The 19,419-nt window shown below is 41.3% G+C and overlaps 1 protein-coding gene across 1 annotated transcript in view; it reads left to right on the forward strand.

The window, feature by feature from the left end:
• The window catches only part of marveld2a (MARVEL domain containing 2a), a 40,338-nt gene extending 21,474 nt beyond the window's left edge, over nt 1–18,864 (forward strand). The window contains exons 10-18 of the mRNA XM_061733171.1: nt 4,849–4,876; nt 5,332–5,421; nt 6,952–7,597; nt 7,683–7,850; nt 11,487–11,614; nt 12,997–13,179; nt 14,839–15,010; nt 16,387–16,428; nt 17,661–18,864. Of these exons, the coding sequence (XP_061589155.1) occupies nt 4,849–4,876; nt 5,332–5,421; nt 6,952–7,597; nt 7,683–7,850; nt 11,487–11,614; nt 12,997–13,179; nt 14,839–15,010; nt 16,387–16,428; nt 17,661–17,759 (1,556 nt within the window). The 3' untranslated portion in view covers nt 17,760–18,864. The remainder of the gene's footprint in view (nt 1–4,848; nt 4,877–5,331; nt 5,422–6,951; nt 7,598–7,682; nt 7,851–11,486; nt 11,615–12,996; nt 13,180–14,838; nt 15,011–16,386; nt 16,429–17,660) is intronic.
• Nucleotides 18,865–19,419: the final 555 nt, after the last annotated feature.

The following is a 19,419-nucleotide window of genomic DNA, read 5'->3' on the forward strand; positions in this document are numbered from 1 at the left end:
ACTTCATGCAACAGCTTCATGACCTCCAGGTCTGGAGCTTATTTACCTTTTCACATATTTTTCACGTGATAATTGTCTCTCCTCTGGTTGTGTTGGAGAACACCAGTCTGCATTTTTAAGATACTTCTGTCCAGGTTTTCATCCATTTCAATCATTGTTCTCTCCTGTTCTCTCTGCTGTTGCTGTTATATTTGGTCTAAAAGTCCACCCAAACACCAGAACCCACTGGTGGTCCAGACCACCTGGATCTGGGTGCATACGCCGGTCAGAGGGAACACCTGCTGTCCAGATGGTGTGATCTCAGTCAACCGTGAGCGTCGATGGTCTAAAGGTCTCTAAACAGGACGACGGGTTAAAGAAACATTCAGGAGTTAAAGCGTCAGTTTGAATAGCTTTTGAAGGAATATTTGATTCCGTCCGGGAAGCGTCCTGCAGCAGCGATGTCTCTGCCGTCCTGGTGAGACGACTGCATTTGTTTTATGCAGCATGTCACACAAAAACATTGATGATACAAGCTCAGAGCTACAGAGGATGTGACAGCAGAGGAGACCGAGGTGTTCAAGAAAGAACGATGGGGGACAAATGGAGAGTGAAAGCAAGCAAAAGTCGGAACAAAAGTAGGTCTTACACGTCATCGTAAAAGCTTGTTAGTCGCTGCATCTGCAGGGGGAGCCACTGAGCTCAACAGTCCCCAACCGCTCGTCTGTTATGAGACGATCCGGAGACTTTCGTTAGCCACTAAAACAACGACAATCGAAACAGTTTTGAGCAAGAGCAGAATGTGTGCAGTAAAGTGACATTTAATTTGATGTTTCGTCTGTTCAATTGGTGCCAAACAGACTTGCATCAAAAACTGCTATTTAGGCCTTGAGCCAGTCTGAAAATGTCGATCCTCTTAGGTAATAGTTAAGAATAATACAGACTAACCGGTCTGGAAAAAACCAAGCTGTTTAGACGTGCCTGTGCTTCCAACGAAAGGAGTTTTGTTGGAATATCAGAGTTTGGTTTTTAAATCTGTACACATGTTTGCTGGTAACTCAGAAGCACCAGACTTCTAGTTGCCTTTATTCAAAGTAGGCAGTGGGAAACGGGAATACACGCAGCAAGGAGGATCAGGCCGGGACTTGAACCTGCGCTGGCTGCTCGAGGGCCGTCCGTTTGACCTACCCAGCTATCCAGGGCCTGGCCGTCTGCTTCTTACTGCTTTGTCATCAGTATCAGTCCTGTGGAAGCAGGTTTGCATTTATTTTCACTGTCAGAGGCTTAAATACAACCTGTGCTCATGTTTACGTCTTCTAAGTAAAAACTGCTTCAGCTCACGTCGTTTTGGTTTCTAATGAAACTTTTCACTTCATCTAATAATAGATCGAAGCTGCTTACTCTGGATTGTTACACTAAATTTGTCAATAATTCGTAATTGTAATTGTGGTGAAATACACACAAACAAACACACTCATCGAATATCTTCAGCAGCTGAGCCAACGAATCTGAGCATTTAAAACTTATTCCATAAAACAGGTCCGGTAGCCACGCCCTGTTCTGTTTATTTTTAACAGATCTGTTTCACAGCTGTAGTTCTTGAATCCAGGTGAATTATGTTTATCAATGAGCTCATAAATGTGTTGTCCGGTTTCTTGTTTTCCGTCTCCGTGAAGCTGCTCTTCTGGTCGTAAATGTGAGAATGTTGCTGGTTTTCCTTGTTAATGGCCTGAATACCCAGTGAATGCTGAATATTACTGGGATGTGTGACTGCTAGTGCAGCTGAGATTTGTCCATATAATTTCACAGATGGTCCCGCTGTGGGACGTTAATTCAGTGAGAGCTGTTTTCGGTTGAGGGTCACATCCCGGTGACCTCCCCGTCGGCCTTCACGTTCTTTTGTTGTGTTTAAACTTTCCAGATTTGTAAGAAAACCACTGCTGGGATGTCACTATTGGGATTGTTTTAATTGCACGCTGCCTCTTTTTACATTAACTGACTTAATTTGAAAATGTGCACTTGTTAAAGCCGAAGTTTCACTTTTGTCTCTGGAGGTTTTTGTTCATCTTGTTCTAACATTTCACTGAATAAACATTTTGTACTTTGAATGTGGCTAAATATCTGCATTTGTTTAATCGTAAATGATGGAAAATCTGATTAAAGATATAGACGATAAAATGTAGTTCAGATTTGTTTGAATGACGGTAAAAATTTGAACATTTCTAGACTGAGCAGAAGCACGTTGCAAACAAACAGATCTGGGATTCAGTGAAGACTGACTTGCAGGTCCAGATCCGGAGCCGGGTGTTCAGTAGAGGAACCGCAGGTCCAATTGGAGACCATGGTGATTAGTAGAGGGACCTGGTTGGCCTCAGCCTGGGAGTTTGGAACCAACTTCCAATCTGGGTTAAGGCTGACACCACCTCCACCTTTAAAACCAAACTTAAAATGTTTCTGTTTCGTAAAGCCTAATAACTCTAGTGTGTTAGGGCCACTAGTCATAGCTGTAGCTACAGGACAAGACTAAAATAGTTCATCTCAATCATAGCTTCGTTGTAGATAAGCTGCTATAGACCTACGCTGCAGGGGGACACCGACATGATCCACTAAGCCAGTGTCTCCCAACCTGGGGTCCGGGCCCCCCCTGGGGGGGCGCCAAAGATCTCTGGGGGGGCGCGAAACTTTGTCTGCTTTGAGGATATGCAGTTGTAAAAATTATATTTGCGCATGTTAAATAAATAAAAAATAATAACAGACCTAATGGAATACTGTAATCCAAGTCTGTATAAACCCACGTAGTATTTTAAAAAGACCAAAATATATTTCTAAGTTATTTAGCAGGATAAAAACTTAATAACTTATTATTATATCATTATTCAACATTTAATCATACTACCACTCCGACAGGAAAAATGTTAAAAATGTTTGTGCTCATATTAAAAGAGACATTTTTCAGAAATTATTTTATGTCCTTGCAATTATTTTCTGTGCGTATTTTATACATTGGTGACACAAAATGAAGGTGAGAAAGACAAAGTCATATGTATACAGGGTAAACCAAAGAGAAATGTATCACAAAGACATAATTAATGTTCCTTTTTTCAATTAAAGATTTGTAACGAATCACTTTACTCTTTTGTTGCTAGTATGTACTGGTCGGGGGGCCCGGCTGGTCTTAGACACAAGTAGCGGGGGAAACAAGGAAAAAAGGTTGGGAACCGCTGCACTAAGCGGTGCCTTCTCTTTCCTTTCTCAGTTATTAATTATAAGTATCTCATAACCATCATTGTTCTCCATTGTTCTTGTGGTTTGTTGTGCTGGTGTGCCCCCTTCAGAGCTTCAGGAGCTGCATGTTGCCCTGAAGTCCCACCTCTCATCTTTCCCCTTATGTTTATGTAATAATTGCTTGGGGGTCGTGTTCTGGGTCTCTGGAAAGCGCCTAGAGGCAACTTCTGTTGTAAGAGACAGTATATAAATAAAATTTAATTGAATTGAGTTTGACGGGCGGAGTTTGGGTGAGGAAAGGAACATAATCCTGGGGGTTCTTCAGCTGTTTCAGTGACAAGGAATCGAGTTCAACCCCATGTGATCATAGAAAAATGGAATTATGTTGCCGACATTGTCAAGAAATCATACATCTAGCTCGTACAGGAGGCCAAAATCTAAGTCCTGGAGGGGTCCCGTCTGAGACCAGGTCTCAGTGATGTTGGGAGTCTGGAGGGAACCAGCTCACCAGCCTGCAAAGGTCTCCCAGCTTATTTCCAGGGGGGCATGGAATAAAGCCAGCCTGGGAATAAACTGGATAATTTGGTTCTGAGCTGGATCTGTGATATCACAGAACCCTGTAGATCTCAACAGTTCCCTCACTAACTCAGATTTTTGAGCCGGTCATCATTTTAAACACTGAAATAAATGTTCTCAGGCAGAGCTGGACCGGGACAAAAAAAATCATCTGAAACATTGCCCTGAAACCCGCCAGATCAAAATGAACGTGATGAAGCCAAGAGTTTCTGCAGCGGACTAAAAAATGAATCTACGACTCACCTGCACTAAAACGAATGCTGTTTAACCATCTGACCTGGTACAATGAAAAAGTACTGTTTACTTTGAGGAACATATCAATTATATAACTCGTGTTGAATATTAGGATTTGCTTTATTATTATTATTATCATTATGACTATTATTACTATTATTTTATCATCTGTAGTTTTATTATTATTTTATTTTATTACTATTATTATATTATCTGGAATCGTCCAATAATAAAAGTATAAAGTATTTAGTTGGCTGTTTGAAAATTAAAAAAATATCTTCATTTTAGCACATAAGACCCACAAATGTGTCCTTCTTTACATCATTTGTGTTTTTTATTAAAGAAACCCACAATTACATAGTTTCATGTGATATAACATTATCAAATAATGATGTCTGTGTGAGGATCAGCAGCTTATGGGAGTTTTGTTGTTTCATTTTCTGTTTTAATGGAATAAACGTTCTTCTTATCTCTGCACCTCAACCTCTCCATTCAGCTTCTTTCCCCCCACCAAGGCCAAAAGTTTTGCTAATTTGAAAATAAAATTTGAACCTGAAAATTCAAGTTTTGATCGTGAACTTATTTTTTTACAGTTTAAATTAGTTTTTTTCAATATCAGATCTTTTTTTCAGTTTCAGATCTTTTTTTTTCAGTTTCACATCCTCACCATCTACACATTATATATTTGTTTGTCTTGTTCCTTTGTACGTCCTGTACTCCCAGGCTGGGTGACGTGACGCGTGTGGGGGGCGGAGCGTAATGACACCTGTAAAGGGGCGGGGCCTCGCCGACCGGGAGCGGAGCTTCTTTAGGTGTGGTCTGGATTGTTTTCAGTAGCAGCAGTTTCAGTCGACAGCAACAGGTGAGTGTGAGCATTTCACTTTCATTGTTTGGCGTAAACTCCCCCCTATTTTTTTCTTTTATTTAAATCTTTTTAAAAACACCTGAGCATAGTTGTCTATAGATTAGATTAGATTAGATTAGATACTCCTTTATTCATCCCTCAATGGGGGGAAACCAAGAGCAACATTTTCTGGAAAACAGTTAGCAGCATCTCTACTGGTAAAACTGGTTAAAATGCAACATCAAGAATGAAACATGTATTTTAAGCAGCAGTTTTGTTGTCAATAGCAGTATTTCTGCTCCAATCACCTAAAGGAATTCACCTAGTACATGCTTATTCACAACAGAGCTGAAAGGGTAAAAAAAAAAAGAGTCTGTTCCTCATGTGTTGTTTTTAATAGGTTCTCGAGTCCTGTGACATACATGAAACCATTTTTAGCCAATAAGTCCGACAGGTTGTTTTTTTTTTTGCAGGCTGTTTTCACAGATCAGCACTAGAGGATCCATCAGCATGTCTTCCAGGCCCAACGGGAGTCCGCCTCCCTACGAGTCAGATAATGGATAGTAAGTCTGTTCCTTTATTCAGACAAACTTCACCAAAGTGTTCCAGCTAATGTCGGTCTACATGTCCTGACCCAAAGGGTTAAAAAAAAACAAAAAAAAAACAAGGATTGGGCCATTTTATTTGCTGTTTAGAATGAGATTTACATCATAAATCATTGTATCCATACAGTCTGAGCAACTTTAACCTCATTGTTTTTTTATTAGAAGTTTGGATTGAAACTGATGTGGTAATTTTATTTTTTTGAGGAAAAAAGTAAACATCCCTTTTAGTGTGAGACGTTGAAGTTGCTGTATTTCTTAATTTAAAGGTTTTTGTGGCACTAGGGGCCTTTTTTTAGAAAGTAGGTAGATAGGAGGCGGGTAGAGAGAGGGACAGACATTGCAGTATAGAGCGACAGGCCAGGACTTGAACCTATAGGTTCTATAGGTAAGGACTATAGCCTCTATAGCGCCCGCTCAAACCACTGAGGTATCCAGGGCCCGTATTTCTTAATTTCTTTGTTTTTTTTTCTGTTAGTTATTTTGACGTTAAAAAACTTTAAATAACAGAAATAATTCCTGTAAATTCAGTCCAGTCTCCAACTTTGAAACCAGGTATTTGTGAATCAGACGGTCAGCGTGTGATTCTTGGTTGACGGGATTCCTGGTGCATTACACTTCACTTTCATTTCCTGTCTGCATCTCAGAAAGAAAGAAGAAGATGAAGAAACACAATTCTTTTTTCTTCTGTACATGATTAGAAAAAAAAATGTAGCATCTAGTTTCTTAAGCTCCTTCACAAAATGTTTGTCCAAATCATTACTCCTCCGTCTTCTAAGTATTATGTCCATCAGGTGTTTCTGATAAAAAGTTATGAAGTTTTTCTTGATTCATGGATAATTATATTATCATTATTTAAAGATGTCCAAGTTGTTAGAGCACTATTTCTGTCCTTTTCAAGAAATCAATTAGGCAGCTGCAGCTAATGCAGAGTCCTTACAAACACCAGGAAACTGGACCATATCACACCGGTCATGAAATCGCTACACTGGCTCCAGTGAGTCAAAGCATAGAGTTTAAAATCTTACTGCTGGTCTACAAAGCACTGAATGGTCTTGGACCAAAATACATGCTTGATCTGTTAGTTCCCTATGAAGCTCCCAGACCCCTGAGGTTCATCTGGATCTGGTTTGTTGCGGTTCCCAAGAACCAGAACCAAGCAAGGTGAGGCAGTTCAGTTATTCTGCTCCTCACCGGTGGAACAAACTTCCTGTAGACCTGAGGTCTGCTCCAACTGTCAGCTCCTTTTAAATCAGGCCGAAAAACATTACCGGTACTGTTTACTGACGAGTACTCTTAAATCAAATATTTACCTGCTGTACTCTACTGCCCTTATTTTTTTAACAACTTTAGCTTTTTCTTATAATTTTATTTCATTTTGTTTGTTATTTAATGTTTAATTGTGTTGCGGCTTTTAATGTTGATGTAAAGCACTTTGAATCACCTTGTGTTGAATTGTGCTCTACAAATAAACTTGCCTTGTCATTGCAGTCATGCTCCTACGCAGCCAGCCTACTCTTACTACCCAGACGATGAGTTCCAGCACTTCTACCGCTGGACGTCTCCGCCTGGCATCCTCAAAATCATGTCCATCATCGCCATAGTCTTGTGCGTGGCCATATTTGCCTGTGTTGCGTCCACATTGGCTTGGGACAGTCAGGGAGCCATGTCTGGCTTCGGGTACGGGGGAGGAGGTTACGGCGGCGGAGGAGGAGGTTATGGTGGAGGCTACGGCAGCTTTGGAGGCGGTGGTTATGGAGCTGGAAACAACTACGGCTATGGTGGAATTGGCGGGAACTACAACGACCCCCGGTCGGGCAAAGGGTTCATGATTGCAATGGCAGCCATCGTCTTCATCTTCACCTTGGCTGTCTTCATCATCATCGTGTCCCACCAGAGCCTGGCGGAGAGCAGGAGGTTCTACTTGGCCGTGTTGATCCTCTGTGCTGTCCTGGCACTGCTGATGCTTATTGCCACCATCGTGTACTTGATGGCCGTCAACCCCACTGCCCAGTCCTCCGGGTCGGCTTATGGTAACCAGATTGCCGGACTGTGTGCTCAGTTTAAGCAACCGCAGGTCTCAGGAGTGTTTGTCAATCAATACCTGTACCACTACTGTGTGGTGGAGCCACAAGAGGTGAACGCTCCCATCTATTTTTATTCTGCACCTTGTCATGTGGCTGTAGTATGCTCTTAACTCAGTCTTTTACTTCTGTCTTCAGGCCATTGCCGTGGTGTTCGGCTTCCTGGTCACAGCCGCTCTCATCATCATGCTCGTCTTTGCGCTGAAGACCCGCCAGAAAATCAGAAACTACGGCAAGAGCAACATTTTCTGGAAAAAAGTGAAAGTCATTGATGAAGTGACACCACCTCAGGATGTGGAGGCGTGGGTGAGTGATCGTGGCCTAAAGCTTGAGGTGTAAGGCCTTGCAAGTCTCTGGAAAAAAAACATAGCAGGAAGTTGGTAAAAGAGGAAGGGAAGCAGGACGCGATGGACAGAATATGGATTTGTAGCCGCCAGAACTCTTTAGGATGCTCCTTCTTCTGGTTGGGACGTGGCAGATTGTTGGACTCCAAGAGGTTTCTAACCAGTTTTCTTAAATCCAAACAATCTAGTCCAAGAACTCCGTCAGGGCCGACTTTCATCATCAATTAAGCTTCTAACTTTTATAGACCTAGTTTTTCCAGAGGATGTGGTTCGGTTGGCATCATCAAGCTGCAAGAATTCGCTCCAAATCTGAGACCATGTTTCTCAGACGGAAAACGGTTTAATGCCTAATAAAGGTTTGGGATCAGGTTCTGCTTTAAGTATCTTAATGTCTTGTCCATGAAAGAGGGAAGAACAGAGGAGAAGATCTACAGGTAGATCAGTGCAAGATCTGCAAACATGTGGGCTCTGTAGCGGTCTGTGGTGGTGAAGAAGGAGAGGTTTACTGGTGGATGTATGTTCTAACCATTACCTGTGGTCCCCTCTGTGGGTCGAAAATCAGAGTAGAGTTGGTGGTGCTCCACATCGGGAGGAGGAGCCAGTTGAGATAGTTAATATGGTGGGGAGGGGTTTTTGGGTATGTCCAACTGAGAGCACCTCTGTCTTTTCCTGGGGAGGGGAAGGTGTGGACTCTTTACTCAAGGTCCTGCCCACGTGATCCAAGTTTGGATGAATGTCAGTTGACGGACGGACAAATGGACAAGCAAACTGATTCCAAAGAGCAGAATAACTACTTACAGCAAGATAAAAGGCGAGTCTTGGGACCAGTTGAAGTATTGTGCCAAGGTCTTACGTAGCTATACGGTAATTTTATTTTATTTTTTCAATCGAAGATTTAATAAACATCCAGTCTCTTAGCCTTGTTAAAAAGCAAACCAAAGACGCAGCACTAATACTGGGGGTAGAGCAGTTCATTGATTGGTGGGTTTTAATTTTCATGTGGTGTGGTTATGTTGAGTAGAACTAGATGGAGATTTGATGTTGGAGGTCATTCTTTTGCGTGAAAATTAGGTACTTCAAAGTTTAAAAAAAAAAAAAAAAATCTGCAGAGAAAAAATGATAACTTCCTATTATCCAAACATTGTGTGTCATCAACTTTAACTGAGTGAAGGGTGCACGATAATGAGCTGTTTCCTGTTTGGCTGACCATGATATTCTGTAACTGAACCTAAAACCTGCAAAATGTTTTGTGAAGGAGTCACCTGAAACTCTGGGGGGTAGAGCTGAAAACAGAGTGATTGCAGGAGCGGTGAAACCGGTTTGGTGACAGTCTCCTGTCATCAGCGGGGGAGGGGAATAGTGGACTTCCAGGTGCGCTTGGTTTCAAGGTGTGGCACCTTCAGATAACAGTCTCAGTCTCTTGTGACGGACTGTGCAGTGCGAGGAATTGGAATGGTAAAAACCTGGACCGTTGGAGTATTTAGGCACCAGTATTTACACTTTCTAGGGACTCATTAGTCATGAAGCTTTTTTCAGAGCGGTTTCACAACAGAACCAAGTGAGCAACGATAAGTACCTGAGTCATTTTTTTGAGAACCGTGACATGCAGCTGAGTTCACTTCAAAGCAATGAACAGGACAAACCGGTTGGTCTAGGTCCATAAAATCCACCAGTTAGAGGAAAAAAATGCCACCAAAGCAACCCGATACTGGGAACCTGTGCCAAGGCTTCACAGGTGCTTGTGGGAACTTGTTTAAAAGTGCTGACGGCAGAGACGTGCTGCTGAGCGGTGGATGGTACACTTGTCCTCTGTACGCAGAGGACAAGTCCTGACAGCTGCTTCATACCTGAAATGTTAAAGATGCTGTAGGTTCAGTCGAGGAGGTTGTTTATCTAGGAGGTTTGAGACGGAGTTTAGACTGTAGAAGGCAGATTTCAGCTGCTGAGGCTTTGAAAGTGCAAACAACAATACAGCTGAACCGAACTAAAAGATCATAACGATTTATACATCAAATTGAGTGAGTCAATAAAAATAATGTATATGGTATAGCAACAAATGGCATTCATCTGGTGCTTTTAAAATTAAGAGAAATCATTCAATTTACCTATCAGTAAGCCAAGTATGAGTATCAATTCCACAAGGACCAGAACTCTGACATCTGTAGCTTTCAGCTCCACAGAAAGACACTGGAAGGTCCTGAACTCTCATCTGTTTTATGGAGTTTATGGGAAAAACGTTTAGATTCGTGTGTCTGCGTTACTTTAATACCAATTTCAACTCCGCTTACGTCACATAGACTTATTTAATCACAATCGTTACGTAGAAACACAGACCTTGTCTCTGATAAGTTAGTAAGCATTCGTTAATGTGACTTAATGTCAATTACCATTAGCATCACTAGCAACAGTAACTAATGGGGGTGGGACTTACCTACAGGTCAGTTACCTTTTGAGGCTAAAACTGCAGCAATCATTAATTCAGTTTTATTTATAAAGCTTCTATTACAGAACAAGTTGTCTCTAAGTGGTTTTCAGAGACTTGAACATCACCCCCGATCAATTATTACATAAACAATAACAGGCAAAAACTACCCTTTTTAAGAGGGAAGAAACCTGGATCATAAGGGGTGACCCTCCTGCTGAAGACCAGCCAGGTAGAGCAGGAAAAGAAAGATAAGAGAGGATGAAGAACAGAGGGAGGAGAGACACAGCTATATTGTCAAAGGTACAAAATAGCAGATATATTAGTATTAATGATCCGTTAACTGGAGAACTAACTATGTACATATGACTGATACGTGGTTAGTTGGTGGACTACTGAGACCACTATATAAACAGGTGTAGACAGCAGACACTGAGGTGGTCAGAGGGGGGAACTGCAGGTCAGCATGCAGCTCTGGAAGCTCTGGCCTGCAAACATGTACAGAAGAAAAAATGAGTGGGCAAACCAGCTCAACAAACTATAACAAAAATGGAGCGCAATCAATGCAACCATTTTTCTGATGCTTAAATGCAGCTATTTATTAATATTTATGTTTAATTTATGATAGAGGTAACAAAGGGGCAGGGTTAAATAAGTTTTACTTCTACCTGCTCCTTTTCGGACACTGTTTTTTTTTTTCCCCTTTTTTGTTGATTTTTGTTTTAAAATCTTATATTTTTTTATGTGTTTGAAATAAACAAAAAAAAAAATAAAAATAAATAAATAAATCATGTTTTGGTTTTCCTGATGTCCAAAGGTTCAGAGTTGTCCTAGACTGTCACATGTTCAGCTTTCAGGCTGTCTAGATGTCATTTGTGAGGAACCCTACCAATTAATCAGTGAATTGGTTTTGAACTAGCAGCCACACCAGCAGTTATTTCATAAAGACTTTTTTCTCACGTAGCAGTGTTTGCACCTACAGGTTAAACCTCTATACTCTGAGCACCAACCAACCCGGTTTCTGACCTCACATGGGTTCAAAGCCTGGCCTTTATTTTCAACATGCAAAAGTTATGCAACTGGACAGAAAAATGTCTCTGCAATTAATGGGTTATCACTTAAGTCAAGGTTTACGTCAGATCAGATGATTCATCAGTGTTTGTTTGACTTGTTAAGGTGAACAACGTGTCTGCTCCGCCGGAAGAGATTCCCGTCTCAGCCTATCCTGAGAACCTGAGAGGCTCCAGGAGCTATCTGGACGATGAAAGCAACTACGATAAGCCGCCCTTGAGCTACACCCCGCAGTGAGTACAACGCACCTCGGTTTAACACAACATACGCACACGCAGACATCGTCCAGCATCAACCCAACCAGCTTCCTAGTGGTTTGGTGGGTGTCCAAAATAACATCTGCTACAGTGGACATGGTGACAGAGGGGGACGCAGCCCTGTTTCACACCTAATGGTCCAGTAGACTCGAATCAGAGGTGTCAAAAGTATTCACATTCATTACTCAGGTAGAAGTATAGATACTATAGTTTAAAAATACTCCTGTAGAAGTTGAAGTATCAACACAAGTTTTTTACTCAAGTAAAAGTATAAAAGTACTGGTTTCAAAACTACTTAAAGTATTAAAGTAAAAGTAATGTAAGGGGGAAAAAGCCATTAAGGACAAAAGCCATTGAAAATGAATGTATCTTAGTATAATGCAAATATATTAAAGAACCATATATGTGTACTATTGAGCATTAACACGTGTTTCAGAGAGCAGAAGATATGATGACTAGTTGCCTATAAGTATTGTTATGGTGCAAAAAGTCAAACTTCAGAGGCATGTTATCTTTTATCCTAACCTTTATTGGAATGTACATCCAAGTTTAGTTGCAGGAATCTGATGTAAGAACAAAACTGGACAAGAACATCTGAAACAACCACAACCAAATTCACTCTATCTGGATGGAGCAATTTAACTGGATAGTTTTTTTTTAAAGGCCGAAATGAAATGGAGTAACGAGGCTGTTTTTAAAATGTAAGGAGTAAAAAGTACAGATAATTGCGTGAAAATGTAAGGAGTAAAAGTAAAAAGTCGTCTGAAAAATAATTACTACTACAGTGAAGTATAGATAACCAAAATTTCTACTTAAGTAAGGTAACGAAGTATTTGTACTTCCTTACTTGACACCTCTGACTCGAATAGATGAAGGTTGCAACATCTGTGTATTCTTTGACGGTATGATTGTACATTTGCCCCTTCCCAAACAAGCTGGACTTTCAGGAAATTAACTCTAGTCCTTTTAAATTGGACCAAACTGATCTGGTGTGAATGCACCCAGAAAGATTGCTACATTGAATTGTGATCTTCAGCTCACATCGGAGCTTTTTGTAGCCGAGGGTGAAGGGGTGAGGACAAGAATCAGGACCTCCAACCCTGAGGCCGTGGATCTCAGTCGGAATAGAGCGGTCGTGGCGGGGTGCTGCCTCACGATTCGTGTTTCCCTACAAGACTCAAATGATGTGGAATAGATTTTTGCTGATGAAAGAACATGACGTGAAAAATACATCACTTTTGTAGACCTTGAACCGACTCGTATGCCAGACACGACTCATATTGGTTCTCCATCAACGTTTTCTGTGTGTACACATGAATTTGTCCCAGTTGTGAGTGTTTTTGGTTATTCGTCACCAGGCCTGTGGTTGAAGACCTGCCCTTGCACAATGGAGCTCCTTACAGCAGCAGCTCAGAAGTACCAAGTTCAGCTGGGCGACCCAAAAAGAGGCGGGCACGTCGGCCACGTGCCGCCAACGGACAGGACTACGACACCGACTACAACTCCTCTGGAGACGAGTTGGACGACAACGACTTCGACAGGTACAAGAAATTTAATACAGTCATGTGAAAAACAAATTCTCCCTTTTTAGGTTTTTCGGATTCTTTTAAAGGAGCTTGAGGCTGGATTTATGAAAAAAAAATTGTATATGTTTAAATTTTTCTAGTAATAATGTCAGATGAAGCGTTCCAAACCAAAAAGAATGAGCCCTCTAGTATATCTGTCCGTTGCCTTGAACAGGCTGTGTGCTGCAAAATGTGCTGCAAGGCTGGGGCCGCATTTCCCGTGCTGTCCTGCGGATGTGACGTCACATGACGCTGCATGCGCGTTCTCCCCGTTCTCCCGTGCCGGCTTCGCTGTTGGCTGCAGTACCCCCGACGTCCGTCGTGGTGAAGGGTGGCGCTAGAGAGTCTAATTTCTTAAAAGGAGCCTCATGCTCCTTTAAGCCTTAAAATAATTGAATTCTTCGAATTGTAGTGGGTCCTGGTCGGAAGTGTTTTGAATCATTTCCTATCACATGACCCCATTTAAGCCAAGCTTTAGGGCATACAGATGAGTTCTTGGTCCACTTATAACTGCTTATAACCCACTTATAACCCAGACCATCATCCTCCACCACCGTACTTGTCAGTTGCTCTGCGGTGGTTCTGCTGGTTTCCTCCAAACATGGTTCTGGAACTAAAGACCAAACATGTCCACGTTGGTCTCATGGGTCCAGAGGACATTGTTCCAGAGGTCTGCTGGTTTGTTCAGATGCAGTTTTGTGGACCTCAGTCCTGGTTCCATGTTCTTTTAGACAGAACAGGTTTTCTCCTGAAACTCTTCCAAGCTCCAAACTGTCCTGGTTCAGATTTCTGGTTGTGATCTGTTTTGGGAGAAACTCACTTTAGGCTCGGGAGCGGTCGGCTGTGCAAAAATGAATCGGACACACACTCGCTTTTGCTATACGATATGAATACATTTATTACCAGCCAGAAAAGCAAGCATCTGCATAGAAGACACACAAAAAGACTCGCACACAATTGCCCTTTCGCTAGGATAACTCTGTGTCAAGTTATCCCCCGCAAATGACAAAACAACAGGCAATTACATAGGGGCTAGGCGATGTACCTCTTACCTTAACACAGAAGGACTGGAGAGCCGGACAGTCCAGGCAGAGAGCAGCCATAAACCCGCTGGGCGTCGTGTACTAGACCCACAGCTGACTCTAACCCGACTTCCGGCTGTCTCCGTCTTTATACGACATCTCGCGGAGGGGGTTGCCCCTTCAACCCCCGCCTGCCAGTTCTCACGCTAAGTCTTGGTTCACACGGGACTGAGCTTCCCGTGTGAACAAGCGCCTCTCTCACAGTTACATTAAACAACAGGTGCATAGCTGATATGACTGTTTTGAGAATTAAGGACATTTCAGGACACAAAACTTATTTTTTCTTCCTTCATGATCTCATGGACTTGAACATCTAACATGGTTAGTCTGTAGGCTCTGAGATTAAGCTTTTTCTTCATTAAAATTTTATTTTTAATGTATTTATCTGAGCATTACATTAAAATTTCCCACCAAAATGAGATTATTAGAGGGTACTAACCTTTGAACTCTTGAGCGTGAACACTAAACTGTTCTATTACATGGTTAATACTGCTTACTCACGTTTACGTTTTCCCCTCTTCTTTTCCTGTCTACCTCTTGTTTACCACATCAGTGAATTTCCTCCAATCAGAAATGAGCAGGAGCGCTCTTCCTACAAGCAGGAGTTTGACCGCGAGCATCAGGAATACAAGGACCTGCAGGCGTACCTAGACGGCATCAACAAGGACCTCTCAGAGCTGGACAGAGAGCTGGACCGGCTGGAGGAGGGAAGCCCGCAGTACCTGGTGAGGACTTCAAAGCCTAGCGGGCATTTGTCCGTCCACTATGAAACATGTGAACGGTTAAAGTAGAAGCTGAGGGAGCGCAGCGATGATGTGGCCGGCACGTCTGACAATCTCACTTTACCCCACTAGAGGGGCCTACCTGAAGAAGTGCATCACACAAACGTTCATGGGACATGCTGCCAGAGCTGGGTAGAGTAGCCAAAAATTGTACTCAAGTAAAAGTACTGTTACTTCAGAATTATATGACTCAAGTAGAAGTAAAAAGTAGTCATCCAAATAATTACTTGAGTAAAAGTAAAAAGGTACTTGGTGAAAAAATTACTCAAGTATTGAGTAACTGTTGAGTAACGTCTGATTTATTTTTTTAACACAACCATTCAAGCAGACAAAAGTACAAAATAATCATATTCAGGCAAATTAAATCAATAAAATAATAAAATTAATTAAAATTAATAAAAAATAACTTAAAGTAAATTCAAGTACTTTAATAAATAATAAAATAAAGAAAATAATAACAGAATAAAAAAATAAATTAAGCACAGTAGCACAAAATTTCAAGCCTTTGTACTTTTCTTTTTTAACCAGGCAGAACTAGAACAAGCCCATGAACTCATAGAAACTCTGTGTGTGTTTGAGTCTGTGTAAATGTGACAAAACATGCACAAACAAAATTTTTTCCCAAAGAATCACCCGGTGATGTCATGAGATTGACGCGTATGCGGATAAAAGGGATAAAACAAAAATAACAGCTCAACGTAGCAAAGTAAGAGTAACAGTTTCTCCTTCACAAATCTACTCAAGTAAAAGTAAAAAGTATAGTGATTCAAAACTACTCCTAAAAGTACAAGATTTCCCAAAACTTACTCAAGTAAATGTAACGGAGTAAATGTAACTCGTTACTACCCACCTCTGCATGCTGCCCACATCTGGTCAGGAGTGGCGTTGCTGCAGAGTGGCTAAGATTTGACAAAATGAAGCATGTCTTGTGTGTTTTGCTTTTAAAAGTTGACACCATTTTTTTTTTTTAAAGATGTGAATGAAATATCTGCGTCATGTATTTTCAAGAAAACATGTCATGTCTTTTCTTTTATGCGTTATAACTCTACTTGTGAGATGAAGCACACGTAGAAAGGTTTGAAGTGGAGGCAAAGATGGCTTTTCTTGTTTGTTTGGCTTTTTTGAACATGACAAAGTCTGACTGAGGGAAATCATCAGGGACAATTGACCAGCGTCTTGAATGTTGTCCACTTGTGAATGATCTTTCTCTCTCCACTTTGGAATCCATGTTTTCTGGAGATGCTTGAACAGCCTGATGTGCTGCAGGAGCAGTTGCTTCTCTAACGGCATTAAGAACGTCTGTGTTTGCCTCTTAACAGGACGCTCTGGACGAGTACGACAGGATGAGGAGTGTGAAAAAGGTACGTGCATGTTTCTGCTTTCAGCGCCGCTGGAAGATTTTGGACCAGCTCGCTTTCTGAGATCAACAACTTTAATGAGATTTCAGCTGATATCCAAGAAACCGAGTAAACTCTTCACGTCACGACAGAGTTTCCTCATCACGATGGCGTTTCCTCGTCACAACTGCGTTTTCTTGTTTCCTCCTCATTACCGCGTGTCCTTGTTGCGAGTTTGTTTCTGCGTCACAACCAGTGGCGGCTGGTTAGTAGAGGGTGCTAGGGCGCTGCCCGTTCAAATCAAGAGATGAAAAATAAAAATAAATGTATAAATTATTAAAAGAAGGTGTTATTTCAGTCTGTGGGTGACTGCCAATAGTAATTAAATGTTGTTTAAACATGTATTTGTTTTCAAAATTAAGTTATAGTTAAGTTATAAGGTATTTTATTTACTTCTGGAAGTAAGGGGCGCCGGTCAAACAGAATCCAGTGTAAACTCTCTAACATTTGATAAGTACTTGACCTGAGGATCTCTTAATTGGTTTGAATTAGATTCGTAAAGGGACACAGTCATGTGCGTCCCTGAAACTCGGTTATCAGCAACGAATCCACGATCAGTATCGTGATGTACCTGTATGTTGTTTTTTTAATCTAATGTGATTGTACAATTCATTCCACGTCTTTCAAAATCAAACTGAACCACACAAACCACATTTTTATGTTTGTTTTAAATAGGTTTAATAACACTTGCTTTTGAAATAATATTTGTTAGAGAGGAACGTTATCTTTTCAAATAATATAAATTCCAGACAGAACAATGGAAATGTTAATGTTTTTCTTCTCCCTAATGTGTAAAATAAACTGAACCCAAACCAGGAAGAAAAAAACAATACAAAATAACAGTGGACTTGTTAAACCCCTACTTTGTTTTCTTTTCCCACTGCAGCATAACTGAACTGCTTCACTAAAACTTATGACCAATAAGCCATTGTTGGATTTGGTTTACATTTTTCAAAATTAAAGGACCAAAATATTATTTTCTACCTTTCTTTTTTCCCCATTGTACCAAGCTTGTACCTTACTGTGGCTTATGTGTACTGTTACACCCCTATTATGCCAAGGTAAATTGCAAGGTAAATTGGTAATAGCACCAGCCGCCACTGGTCACAACTGCGTTTTACTCGTTTCCTTGTGATGACCATGTTTTCTCATCATGATTGTGTTTTTTCCTCCTGATCTCCCCTCTCTCCCTGCAGTCTCCAGACTACCAGGTGAAGAAGCGCCGCTGTAAACATCTGAAGTCCAAACTGAATCATATCAAGAAGATGGTCAGTGATTATGACCGCAGGGCCTGAGCACGTCTGATGACTAATACGGCTGTCCAGCATGGATCAGAAGGGACTACTTTCTGTAGAACGACGATTTACTACAGAAAACCACAGTGACAATGGGCTGGTTTTACTTAAGCAGCGAAAAAACAAATATTCTTTCATGTGTTGTATCACTTTTTGTATCATTGGTGTCTTATATTGTACATATTTATTTTGCCTAAAGAGATCGAAGTGCTGTCCAGTGGAAGAATTCCACTTTTTTTTTTTGAGTGAATATGAATTTTTTTCCTCCCTGCAGTAAATCCTTTCTTACTGTCTTTTATTTGGATTTTTAAGTTTCTGTCATGTTTTATTGTAATATGAATATGTAAATATGTGGGAGGTGTATGTGGGAGGAACATTGTGTAGTTTTAAAACCTCTCTGTAGCAATGACTTGGCTGACCACACGGGGGCAGCAACAACAATAAATATATCAGTCATCGTCGATATAAGATGCAAATTTCACCCCACTTGTGGGACAGTGGTTTTACAAGACGGACTGTCCCCACTCACTAGGAGAATACTGTCATTAGCGGACACGACTGATCTAAATGCCCCGTGTGCTTAGGAGTGGCATTACTACATAGACTGGGTTAAAGACACTGTGATGACATTTGCCATGCATTTTTGATTGAATAAAAACATTTATTCAGCACTTTTTTAAACACAATGACGGGCTCTTTTCAAAATTGCTGCTGATGGCAGGTTTTTACAGACATTTATGCTTTTTAAAGCTACTTTGTGGAGGACTTAGTGATGCCTAATGGCATAGTTGCTGCAGTGCAGAGTGCGATGGTCGCCCTGACATCCACTGACAATTATTGTACTTATGTTTTTGACATTAACATCATCCATTAAATTAATGTTCTGGGGTTAAATCAACCTGAGGTTTTTGCTTTTATTTTAGATGGTAAGGAGTGAACACTTTTGTTGGGAACAAACACAAGAATGTCAAAAACAGCAGCTGGGCTGTGCCGGGCCTCCGGGGGGGAGTGGTGAAAGATTGTCCATGTCTTTGTCAGTGAGTGTATGTTAGGGCCAATCCCAATGTTCACCCTACTCACTACCACTAGCCCTCACTCACTACCACTTCACCCTCAAAATGAAGCCACAGGGGTAGGGCCCTTGTAATCTTCCCTAGGGATTGGGACACCACTCGCTACGTCACTGCGTGGTTTACGTTCGGGTACGTAAGCGAATGCGTAGTTACGTTTGCACATACGTCACACCATATCAGGAAGCTGAGAGCTAAAAGCTGTTTTAATTTCCGCTGTAGCGCTGTTAATATGCCACTTTATTAAGTTTTAATATTTTTTCAGGTGTAAAAGTAACCGTTAAGATCCCCAACCTGGGCTCAGTTTATCCAAATAACGCCTGTTAAGAAATTTGCTCCGATGTTTTCGGGGATGAGAAGAGCCGCCGGCTCGGGAGCAGCAGCTGGTTCTGCGTTAAATCGACGCAGAGCTTACGGTGTAGGGTACGCCGTAGGCTCTGCGTTGGTGTAACGCGGAACCATAAATCAGCCTTTATTCTGGCGAGATCTGAAAAAACTTTGCAACAACGGGCAAGCGAGCGATTATGTACATTCACTGAGTGAATATTATGAAAGTAAAATATATATTTCTCGCTAGAAATGTAATCAAA

This window comes from Cololabis saira, chromosome 11, assembly GCF_033807715.1.
Source record: "Cololabis saira isolate AMF1-May2022 chromosome 11, fColSai1.1, whole genome shotgun sequence".
NCBI lineage: Eukaryota > Metazoa > Chordata > Actinopteri > Beloniformes > Belonidae > Cololabis > Cololabis saira.